This window comes from Barbus barbus (genome assembly GCF_936440315.1).
Source record: "Barbus barbus genome assembly, chromosome: 7".
In the NCBI taxonomy this organism is placed as follows: domain Eukaryota; kingdom Metazoa; phylum Chordata; class Actinopteri; order Cypriniformes; family Cyprinidae; genus Barbus; species Barbus barbus.
Genome location: NC_136735.1, coordinates 33,026,314 through 33,038,748, shown reverse-complemented (window position 1 = coordinate 33,038,748; position 12,435 = coordinate 33,026,314). Strand labels below are relative to the sequence as shown.

At 39.1% G+C, this 12,435-nt stretch overlaps 1 protein-coding gene across 1 annotated transcript in view; it reads right to left on the bottom strand.

Annotated features, from left to right (window-relative positions):
- Nucleotides 1–1,242: 1,242 nt before the first annotated feature.
- The window catches only part of LOC306873018 (caskin-1-like), a 52,058-nt gene continuing 40,865 nt past the window's right edge, over nt 1,243–12,435 (bottom strand). Inside the window, exons 13-22 of the mRNA XM_079422009.1 lie at nt 10,559–10,758; nt 10,367–10,448; nt 9,832–9,941; nt 8,751–8,861; nt 8,250–8,351; nt 7,827–7,965; nt 5,273–6,228; nt 4,368–5,001; nt 3,208–4,024; nt 1,243–3,114 (exon numbers count right to left, since the gene is read on the bottom strand). Coding sequence (XP_079278135.1) covers nt 3,018–3,114; nt 3,208–4,024; nt 4,368–5,001; nt 5,273–6,228; nt 7,827–7,965; nt 8,250–8,351; nt 8,751–8,861; nt 9,832–9,941; nt 10,367–10,448; nt 10,559–10,758 — 3,248 coding nt within the window. The 3' untranslated portion in view covers nt 1,243–3,017. The remainder of the gene's footprint in view (nt 3,115–3,207; nt 4,025–4,367; nt 5,002–5,272; nt 6,229–7,826; nt 7,966–8,249; nt 8,352–8,750; nt 8,862–9,831; nt 9,942–10,366; nt 10,449–10,558; nt 10,759–12,435) is intronic.

Here is a 12,435-nt window from a genome sequence, read left to right as displayed (position 1 = left end):
TTCAGAGTTTAGCTCCAACCCTAATCAAACACAACTGAACCAGCTAATCATTTTGTTCAAGACTACTAGAAGGCTACAGGCAGGTGAGTTTTATCAGGGTTGGATCAAATGTCTGCAAGAAAGTGCCCTGGAAGGGCCAAGTTTGCCCATCACTGGTCTATATCGTCCTAATGCACGGTGAGAAGGAGAGTTTGAGTGGCTAAAGACTCTCCGAAGAACACAGCTGGAGAATTGCAGAAAATAGTTGAGTCTCGGGGTCAGAAAACCTTAAAAAAATTGTCAAACAGCACCTACATCACCACATGTTGTTTGAGAGGGTGTCAAGAAAAATTATCCTAGCTCATCCAAAAACAAACTCCAGCATATTCAGTTATCAGACACGACTGGAACTTCAAATGGGACTGGCTTCTATGGTCAGATGAAACAAAAAAATGACCTTTTTAGCAGCAAACACTCAAGATGGGTTTGTTGAACAGGGATAAAAAGTACCCCATGTGTACAATGAAATATACTGCTGTATTTTTGATGTTGTGGGCCTATATTTCTGCTGGAGGTCCCGGACATGGTATCATGGATTCTATCAAATACCAACAGATAAAAAATCAATAAGTGACTGACTCTGAAATCTTATAATGGGCCATGTTTGGATCTTCCAACCGTACAATAATCCAAACCCAAACCTCCAAAACAACACAAAAATGGGTCACTGAGCACAAAACCAAGCTTCTGCTGGCCATTCCAGTCCTCTGACCTGAACCCTGTAGAAAATGAGTGAGGTGAACTGAAGAGAAGAAGCACCAACATGCAGCTGGGAATCTAAAGGGTCTGGAGTGATTCTGGATAATGTACATAATGTGCTGAATCAAACGTGACATTGAATGTTTTTAGAAGGTGTCATTATTGTATTACTGGAATGGAACGACTACAGAGATTAAGTTCTTGACTTTTCACTTCTTTCTTTTTCATCTCACATATACATTATTCCAGCAATAAACAACAGAGAATATGTCATTTGCAGATCTTTAGTAAATAGTGCATGATCAGATAGATAGATAGATGTGTTTAATGTGCTTTTGTTAGATATAGATAGATAAATGTGGATATTATTTGTGGAAGAGCTATTAATGAATTGCTTATGCATATTACAAACTACCACAAACTATTTTTTTTATAACATTCCTTAATGTGATTCAAACCACAATATAAATGGTCATAAAAAATGAAATTGCATGACCAAACTCTCAGATGCCACTGTGGTTAATTTATTTATATTAATTCCACATATTCGCAATGCTTTTTACATGGAAGAGGTCTTTGATGATATATATTTTTTTCACCAGGGTCAGACAAACACATTTGCCATCTGAAGGTTTACACAAAATAACAACTGATTATTACACAGTTTTACACTGTAAAAGATTTCATATTCCAACATCTATTCCATTGACTTTGCAGGGTCATAATCAAGGACAACATTGTCATGATTGTCGGAAAATGTTCAGCTCTGTTGTATTCCAGATGGCTGGTTTTAGAGTATCACTTATAAAGCTAAAATTAATAACATGGTTTATGGATAAAAAATATTGCTCTGTAGTCTTATACATCTTGTGATGACATAGTCTTATATCTAATTTTAGCCACTTGTATAGAATATGCAACTTCTCCTGTCAGCAAGCCTTTTTTTTTTTGTTTGCATGACAAAACAGGAATAATTGCACTGTCCAAGAGATTAACACTTACTCAGCCCTTACAAAAAAGTACTGTGGTGGTACTATGGTATCAGATGGTAATACAACAGTACTGTATGATTACCATATACATGTACTGTAGAATTAACATGGTCATCCAAGCTACTTCAAAAATGCCATGGTACCATATCCAAAAACATGGCACATTTTTGTAAGAGAAGACAAACATACAGTCTTTTTTCCCAAAACTATAAACATACACTTCCTAATTCTCTCACTCTCAAACTGACCTCCCCTCGAAACACACAAACAAACACACACAAAAACTTATTAGAGCACATTAGGAATGAGCAGGTGTCTGTAGCATTCCATATTGATGCATTCCATACTCTAGACTATCAATGATAACTATAACCTATATGTCATATATACACTACTCTTTCCAGCATCTTATTCTGAATTCTGTCTATATCTATGTATTATACCTTGGGCAGGGTGGGATTTGTCAATGCAAGAACTACACTACACAGTCAAACATTCACACACACTGACAACAACAACAACAACAACAACAGCAACAACATTAATAACATACATAAAGATTACAATATACCTTTTCAAGTCCAAAGCTTTTCTTCATTATACTTCAAGGGAACAAAGATATCTTGGACAAAACAGTCCAAAAAGTCTGAATATCTTCAGGGTCATAAATGGTGTTGTGCTCTTCATATATTTAGTCCAAACCAAGTGTTTAGTAAATTTTCCAGCTGAAGACCACAAGGTAAAATTCAAAGATCTCCTTTACATGTGGACAAGCTCTCAGCAGAGATGTGGAAAAGAACAATACAGCTTCCTAACTTCATAAAAGAGAAAACGACTTACCTTTACTGGTCTTAGCATATTCATCGATAGTCAACCCTTACCCAACATGTAGTACACACATATACACACACTCATACATATTAGCATTTCTCTGCTTAAATAATATCTAGAAAGCTTGTCACATAGTCTCTCTTAATATTGTGCTTATCTCTGGAAGCAGCATGACAGCAGGTCAGGATACATACTTGCAGTACCTACTCTGGCCACTAGAGGAAAGGCTGGTGGAGAATGAAAGGGGTTTGAGAAAAACATTAGTCAACAATTAGGATTTTTCTTAGAGATGCTCAGTTGAAGTTTGACTTTTAAACGTGTTGGAATGGAAGAGATTCATTTGCCCTATTGAGTTTCCAATCCTGCTGAGATGGCATCCCGGTGGCCCTCACGGAGAAACTTCATGAAGCTCAAGTGTGTCACACTCCCTATGGAATCTGGTATACCTTTTGTTTTTTAATCTAACATGGCCTCCAACTGATCCGCAAGATCATCAAACATGCTGCCAATGTCATCGAGAATGTTGACTGTGCTCTTGTTGTCCACAATGGAGCTAGAGTAGACAGAATGGAAGAGATTTCAACAACTAACATCGTCATCAGAAGAAAGATGATTTGAAGAAAATGATTTCTTTTAGTGTTTATACCTGTCATCCTTCTTAATATTCTCCTCCACTACTTCCAGAGCAGCAGCCAGGGATGCACTGGTCTCCTCCAGTCTGAGTTGTACCATGTCCCCCAAAGCAGAGCCCCCGGTTTCAGCAACCTTCAGTAACCCTTGGCTTTCCACCTCTGTCTTTCCTTCTCCATCTTGTGGTTCACCCTCTACTTGTGTCTGTCTGGCTACACCTACCTTCCTCCTTCTCATTACCACGGGTCCTGCTCCCTCCCCTATATCTGAAATCAGGCCTTCTTCACCTTGAAACATTTGATCCACCTGGATCAGGCCTGTCCTTTCCATTCTAGCAATTCCAACTTCCTCTACTCTTTCTTGCCTCCTACTGTCATCTTCCTCTCTTTGTTTTTCTACTTCTCTTAGCTTCTTTTGCACATCCACTCCAGGCAGTTCTACTTCCAGAGGGCTTGGAATATCCACTGATAGACCAGCCATGGAAGACCTCGGGGGCTTCACTGGAGCTGATCCTGAACCTGGTGTAGAAGGTGTTTGTGGGGTTTGGGGTGTCTGAGGCGTTTGTGGACTCTGAGCTGGAGACGTTGCTGCACGAGGGGAAAGCATGATCCCATCTATTGGTTTTGGGGTGACCGGACTCGAAGTCTGTGGTAGATGCTCCAGTTGCTCAGAAGGAGCTTGGCTGAAGGAGGCACTGGATGGGTTGAGAACATCTGCCTGAGGAGAGCCAGGAGTTCCAATTGTGTGGATTGGTTTGATTTTTACCGGTTTGGGCAGTGTAGGAGGCGGACTTGGCTTGGGAGATACTGGAGGTGGGACTTTTTTAACCTCCACTATATAGAAACAAACAAAAAAAAAAAACATATATATAAACAACATAATATAAAACTTGTCCAAATCATTTCATAAAAGTCTTTTTACAACATTAACCATAAATCAGGAAGGCATCTATTGCTATGTGGCTATTTAAATGCGAGATACAAGCTAAGAAGAGATCTGATTTCCTTGAGCAACTGTGAAAAAATACCCATGAACTTCATGCATGGATGAATTTCTATTTTTGCTTGCTAGACTGGTTTAAACTTGCTTGCTAGTTTGCTACAGACAGACCAGTTTGCAGGACAAAGAGTGAAAACAAAAAAAGAAAATTAATGATCTATTAGATTGCATTGTTACCTGGGCTATATTGACCTTCTGGTCCAGGTAAGGGAACCCTCCTTGTAGGAGTTGGGGGATCTGGTTTTCGAAGGGTCATTGCTGGTTTAGGTGAAACTGGGGGTTTTAGTATTTGTCTGGGAAGAGAGCCAAAGCCATAATGATGCAGTTCTTCCTCCCTACCACCATCTCCAACACAAGCTTCTGATACAGGCCTTCTCCGAATGTTCTCTGGCCCATCTCCATCAGTGCCATTACTCTGTGGTGGAGCCAATGCTTTGGGTCTTCGCTTTATAGTACTTGTTTCTGTCAGGTTAAAATGTTCACAATCTGGGTGATGTGGTGGTCGTGGTCTTCTCAAAGTTGCTGTGGCATCCATCCGTGACCACTCCTCTTGTGGCAGAAAGGAAACTCCCGCTTCCAGATGAGTGATCATGGAACGAGGACGTGGTTCAGGGGCCTGTTTAAGTGGTTGGGTTTCACGAGGTGCTGGTCTATGATGTGAGGAGTCTTGCATGACTCGGTTCATCTCTTCTTCTCGTACATCATCATCAGGCTGCATATAAGAGTCATAAAATTCGCTGATTGTGCGGCGGCGACTATCTGCATCAGAATTCAGAACTTCACGGTTCTGCCGCAGGAGGTTATGGCTTGCCTGGGGAACAGGTAAAACATCAAAACCGTGCTGGGCATCAGTACTCATTATTCAAAATGTAAATGCATTGCACAGTTCCTAGTTACTTTGTCTATCCAGTTACATGGTGTATGCATCAGAAAAAATATGAAAGCTCATGTATTTCTATACAAAACCTTTTAATTTGTGAATTGATTTTAAGTGCATTGTAAGATAAATTTTTTTGCATTAAAAAACACCATTGGGCATTAGCTATGGTAGCTTAAAACAATGCCTAGAACTGTTTAATTACCTGCAGATAACCACTTGCTTTTCCACTGCTTCCGAGATTGGACATTTCAAGCATGGCAGCAATGTCTCTTACGCTGCCCCCAGATGAAGTTTTTTCAGAGGCAATGCCACAGTCACTACGTCTGCGCTCCCTGTATGTCACATTGAGTAGCAAATTGTTAGCCCTATTTTCACTAGACCTTGCATCATCTGCTGCAGCCTCGTCAGCTAGGTTACCAGTGGAAATGGAAGAGCATGAACGCTTCGGTGGAGTTGGAGGACGAGTCCGTCTGCGCGGCCGAGCTGTAGCAAATGACTGACTGCGATTGACACTGTTGATGTCAAGAGTTTCACTAGAGGCTCTCGAGGAGCTGCTGGGTGTAACCCTATGTCCACCTAGTGTGGCGTATTTCACAGAGGAGTCTGGAATGGGTAAGTCATGCTCAGCATCAGTAACAATGGATTGTCCGCGTCTTGGCAGGGGCAGAGTTTGGCTATTGCCCTCTTCGGTTTCTCCTTCAGGCGGTAGGCAAAGTAAGGGGACAGTACGAGCGTGAGAATGCGAGCGGGGAGATTCGCAAGGCCCTCTAGCTCTGCTCTGTGTTTTTAGCGGGGAGGAAGGAATGTGTGAAGGAGAATTTGAAGCAGAAGATGAACTTCTGCCTTTAGTAGGGGTGTGTGGAGGTGTTGGGGTGGGACTCTCAATTGAGCTGGGTTTCTTCAGAGGAGGAGGGGCATTAGCTCTTTGTATGCCCCGCCCTTGGGTGCTATGCCGGGGAGAGCTACGTCCCTCCGAACGTCCCTCTGTTCTTTTACGTATACGAACAGAGGGGACAGAGTTCTCATCTGGTTCTGTGCTGGTTTCTAATGATTGTTTTGAATCTGTGCTTTCTTCTAACTGGCTCTCCTTGGTGGCAATGTCTGCTTCTGGAGATTCACTCAGTCGTTTGACAGCTAACATCAATTTCTTTTGGTGTCCTTAGTGGGAAAGAAAAGGCAGAGGTGAAAAGTTATTATTTTTGTCTGTTAGGTTCAGCCTGTAAGCTTTTCCCTGCTGAAAAGACCAGCATGAATTATTATAATAGCATCAATGGTGCCTGGTACCAGTGTCGAGTACTCGAGACTTGGATTCGGTCTTAAACTAGGTCTCGAGACCATATTTTAATGGTCTTGGTCTAGTCATGGACTTGTGTGCATTTTGACTTGGTATTGACTCGTACTCTAACATATTAGGAATTGGACTTATTCCCGAGTCGCAATCAAAATATTTCATGATTATTACTATATGTTAATATTTCTCTAAATTGATGTTTGATTGACACGTCCAATGATTGGTTATTTTCTTGTGTGCAATTGCGTATGACTTGAGACTAACGTTAGTGCGAAGGCAGCAGGACTCAGGTCAGGATGTCATGTGGAGCCTCTTAACTATGTGTTGAAAATGTCTGTTACATCATCTATTATTCAGTTTGCATATAAGAGCCACAAAGAGTTCATATGCAGTAAGATGTTTTTAGACAAGAGTACTTAAGCTTAAATGTTAAAAGTTATGTAAAACTTGTTACAGTTGAACATATACAGGTATACTGGTACAGGAATGTTACGTGCACGAGAAATGTTATGTGGACTTACAGTATAGAGTGGTACAGTAATGTTATATGTACTAGAAATGTTGGGTGGATGTATATAGTGGTACAACGATGTTATGTGGACAAGAGCACTAAACAACTGACAAGTCATAATTGTAATAAAATTGCCTTTACAGCACCTTACTTTGTGGCCTTTTTACCCTTAACTGATAATATTTTTTAAACCAATATCACGCTAATTAAATAAAATGCAGTGTACATGCCATATCTGATGTACTGTTTGAGTATGGTGCCAATTTTATTGTTTCCACCAAACATTTGACATATTCTTGAAGATTTCTTTAGGTCTTGTCTCAGACCCAACCTTATGTGGACTTGGACTTGTCTTGGACTCCAACCTCTCTGGTCTCGGTCTTGACTCGGACTCAACCCTCTCTGAACTCGGTCTTGACTCGGACTCAGCCCTCTCTGAACTCGGTCTTGACTCGGACTCAGCCCTCTCTGAACTCGGTCTTGACTTGGACTCAAATGAGCTGGTCTCGACTACAACACTGCCTGGTACCCTGAGTCATGCCAAGGCTTTGGCAATCAGGCCTGATTGTGGTTTAAGTCAAGTGCTGACAAACGCGGTGTGGCAGCATCTTCTTGAAAGTTCTCTTACCAGCACAGAAGAACGTAGAGAACAAAAAGAACCATAGATTTATGGCTAAACAACACATATGATATTTATCTTATATCCAACTTATTCAACATTTATGCTTTGGAGTATTTGAATGTCCTCCTATTCCTCATGACATTTAGTAGCGAAATGCAGATGGCGAGGCTGCTTGATCAAGGAAGTGTAGCTAGTTAAGCTAGATAAAAAGACTGGTTGGGCACACCAGCACCAACATGCCTCCATCCAAAAAACAATATACTGGTGATCATTCATGCCAGTCTTTTCTGCATAAATTCTAAATGTAAACATATAATGCGTAGTATACATGCCTAGTTTAGTGATGCCGATCTCTTTTAGGTCCTCCAGGGTAATATCACTAATGAAGTCCATATTGTCATAGCCGTTCTGAACCAGTATCTGGTAGTATTGATTGAGACCAATTGCCGACAGCCACTCAGCCAGATTTGACTATAAGGTGCAACAGCAAGTTCACATTACACATCACATAAAATTGTACATGTGTATATATAAATACTGTATAATCAACTTTATATAAAAAATGAGCATGAATTTCATGTAAGGCCTGATAATCATGTTCTACAATATAACTTTATAAATGTACATATTTGATTAGAGACATAAAAATAGTCAAAATATTCTCAATATACTCAAAATAATAAAGCTTTCTGTAGAATTTCCTTTTTATTATATTTTGAATTCCAGATTTCTGGAACCCCACTTTTTTCTCTTACAGGTTTCTCTTGAGGTATCCAGTCTGGGATGTTTATTTTGCTGATCTCTGAAAGCATTTTCTTCCTGTGCCCTGGTTTTGTCACTCCAATAGCAGTGAGGTCCTGTGTGGTGCACACACATACACACAGCTTATAAAATCTCAAAACTGATATAAACAGTTAGAATAATTGTAAATATATATAACAATTAAAGAACTATTTGCAAAAATGTATGATGTATTTTATTCTGACTGTTCCTATAATGACAAGTGGACTCAAAAATAATAAGGGCACTTAAGTCACTCTCCAAATTATCTGAATGTTATAATGATATTTTGTGTGGAAAGTCTCAAAATACTTTTTGGGGCCACTATGCATATATAGTTACAGAATGCAACATTTATTCAAGAATTCATCATTTTAATACTTCAAAAGACTTTGCATCATATGTATTAAATACTTACACAAACACAAGAAATGATGATTGACAACGTATATCTGAGCTTTGTGTGTTTGCATTACCTCTGGTGTCATTCTGCTTATGGTCTGCAGGTCATAACCAGCAGTGAGAAAGTTTGTTGTGTAGAACTGCAGCTGTGCACTAGTGAGCCATTCAACAACTGCCTCTGAGCTCTAAAACACACACACACACACACACACACACACACACACACACACACACACACACACACACACACACACACACACAAGGCAGGGGAAAAACAGAAATGCATCAATTCACACATTCCTTTGACAGATTCATGATTCCATGTCCAGATATGTTATCAAAGTGTGTCAGGCAGTACACACTTTAACCACTGTGTGGCAGCAAATAACATACTTGCTTCAAAATTATACTTCACTAACCAAAAATGATCATGGCGATACTGTTTTTTGGATATATTCTTTAAAATATCTTGATATAAACCCTAACATATGAATATAGTAATGATCCAGCATTACGATATATCAAAGTACTAAGGTGTTATCTGATACTTACAAGTACAAACAGTACTTACTAATACCTTTCAAAATGTTATTTTGAACATTTATATGTTTTCTACGAATAAATGTTCTTTTGACCTTTCTATTCTTGAAAGAATACTGAAAAACATCACATTTACCACAAAAAGACCAAGCAGCACAACTGTTTGCAGCATTAATAATAATAATAAATCATAATAAATCTTTCTTGAGCACCAAATCAGCATGTCAGAATTATTTCTGAAGGATCATGAGACACTGAAGACTGGAGTAATGATGCTGAAAATTCAGCTTTACATCAGAGGAATAACTTTAAAATATGAAAAAATAGAAAACCGTTACTTTAACTTGTAATATTATTTCACAATATTATAAACACCTTGGTGAGCAAAGGAGACTACTTTCAGAAAGATTTAAAAAGCTTACAAAATTTTGGATAGTAGTGTATGTTTAAAAGTGTATAGCTTTAAGTTTTACGATATTCATTCTCATTAAAACACTCTGACCAGTATCTGACCACCCAAGAGACAAATATAGACACATTATGATTCACATAAACAAATCTGGTCCACCACACACACACACACACACACACACACACACACACACACACACTTGCCTTGCTCTCAGCTGAAACTTCATCTTTCCTCTGTAGCAATGGATCCACAAAGGGTTTCTTTCTTTGCTGACGTGGGACAGCAGATGCACTCTGAGTGCGCTGAGAAGACACTATGGGGAAAAAATTTAAATGTAAAATAAAATAAAATTCACATTTCATATTTTTACTTATTATGACTCTGAATAGTAGTATGGGCTTATGAGTATGGACATATAAGATGTGTACAAATGATAGATAGATAGATAGATAGATAGATAGATAGATAGATAGATAGATAGATAGATAGATAGATAGATAGATAGATAGATAGATAGATAGATAGATAGATAGATAGATAGATAGATAGATAGATAGATAGATAGATAGATAGGTTTTTTCAATAGTTTTCTGGCGGATTGTTTTGCTCTTTTACTTACTTCACACATCCCCTAAAAACCACCTGGACACCATTACATGTACAAAAGTAACTAAAATGTCTGAGAAAAATTGAAGTTCCTGAGAATACTGGTATATATATATATATATATCGCAGTACCTGAATTAGGATCTAAAGACTGAGATTGGTCCATTAGATGTTCTTTTGCTTTGGCTGACTGGGACAGCACCGTGGCCAACAGCTAAAACACACACACAAATGCACACACACATGATCAGTAATGTGAGAAAAAAAGAGAAAGACAGACACATCTGTCCTTGTGTGCATCTTTGGGCTTTGTGTGTGCCGCACCTTCACACCCTCGGCCTGAGCATGCAGTCCCGGGACGTTGAGGCCAAGCGTGTTCACCCCAGGTGAGTGCGTGGGGGTGGTTGGCACGGGCGCAGGTGAGTTGGTGAGGTGAGCGTTGGCATTACTACTTTGTCCGCTAGTAGATGAACGTCCACTGGTCAGACTGCCTGTGCTGCCCATACTGCCAACACTACCCCCTGCTGACAGACACAAGTTATCATGAAAGAAAACCAAAAAAAAAAGTATGTCCATGTTTGTGCATACGTTTGCTTTAACTACTTTTAGAGAAACATGAGATATTTAAAAGGCACATCCTGTAGTTGTAAAAAGTTCTGTAGTGTGTATTTGGGTTGCTGACAAATAACATGATCATATTTGAATCTATATGGATGTATATGGTAAAGTTTTTGGATCATCCTCTGTTTTAAAAATCAAATGCCATTTGGTTGCATTCATTTCAAGAGATGCATCCGTATTGCTGTCACAATCTATCACAAGATGCATTCGAGCCAAATATGTGGTGCGATGACTCTTGAAGCACTGTAATTGAATGCACAAATGAGATGTGTTGATATTTTTGGTGAAAAACAACTTCAATGTCTTTTCATCATATATGGTATGGTTTTATGTATGGCTTCAGACTTGTAATATTGTCCTATATGAACTACTTTTTACTTTTATCAGATTTTTTTACTTTTAGGATCCTAACAATGTAAATCGCTGTATTTTATGTATGAAAAAGGTCATACATTCAAAATAAATAAATACAGGTTTAGAACTAAATAGTCCTGTTTACTTATTTTTTATGCACTAATAATCAAAATGTTGGTATTCTTTTTTTTTTGGGGGGGGGGGGGGGGGGGGGGGGGAGAGTAGCATTAAAAAAAGCATAAAATCAGGTATAAATTACATTTCAACATATACAATATCAAAATAGAAAATGGCTATATAAAATTGTATTAATATTTCACAATATTACTGTTTGTTATAGTTGATCAAATAAATGCAGCCTTGGTGAGTATAATGTCAAAAACATTAAAAATCTTACTGATCTCAAACTTTGGAATGGTAGTGTATATTTTTAAAAGCATAAATATTCAATGTAGTCTCTAGGTTAATATGAGACCTAGGTTAATAAAAGTTGAGCAAACTTAAAAGTTTAAAGGGCACCTATTATGCAAAATCCACTTTTACATGGTGTTGGACATAAATGTGTGTTGGCAGTGTGTGAACACAACAACCCTACAATGATAAAAATCCACCCACTCCTAATCCCCTTTAAACCAAGTCAGTCTCACTAGGCCTGCCGTTTTGATTCTCACGCAGTGTGACATCACATTGCTTAGGGCCGGGCCACAGGGCTTGATTGACAGCCCTGCATTGCTATAGTTTCCGCCCTCAGCGGTTGTACGCTGTCCTTCATTTTCTCCATGCTCAAGCAGCTGTAACGTCAACAGAGTTGTTACTCTGCCAGCTAAAATGAGAGTCTTACAACATTTAGATGCAATGAAAGGTTGCCTATGGTGGCCTATCATATTTCAAAATGTTGCACTCGACATATTTTAGTCTGGCATTATAGTTTGGGAAAAGTCACAGTAACACTAATAAAGTAAAAAATAAATGACTCATCAGAATGAGATCAAGCGCTGGATTAAACCGCGTCGGCATCACAATTCAAGGCTTATTCCTCACAGCGCGTGCGTCTTCTTCCAAAAATGAAAAGTAGCCGAGATGAACTTGAATCTTTCTATAGAGGTGACGTGAGCGTTTACATGTTCGCGCGTCTCAAGCTTGGTTTCGCGTGTGATTATCTTACACCGCGCGATGTGCGTGGCCATGATCATATAATAGGTGAGCTCAGACGGGGAAGACTGGAC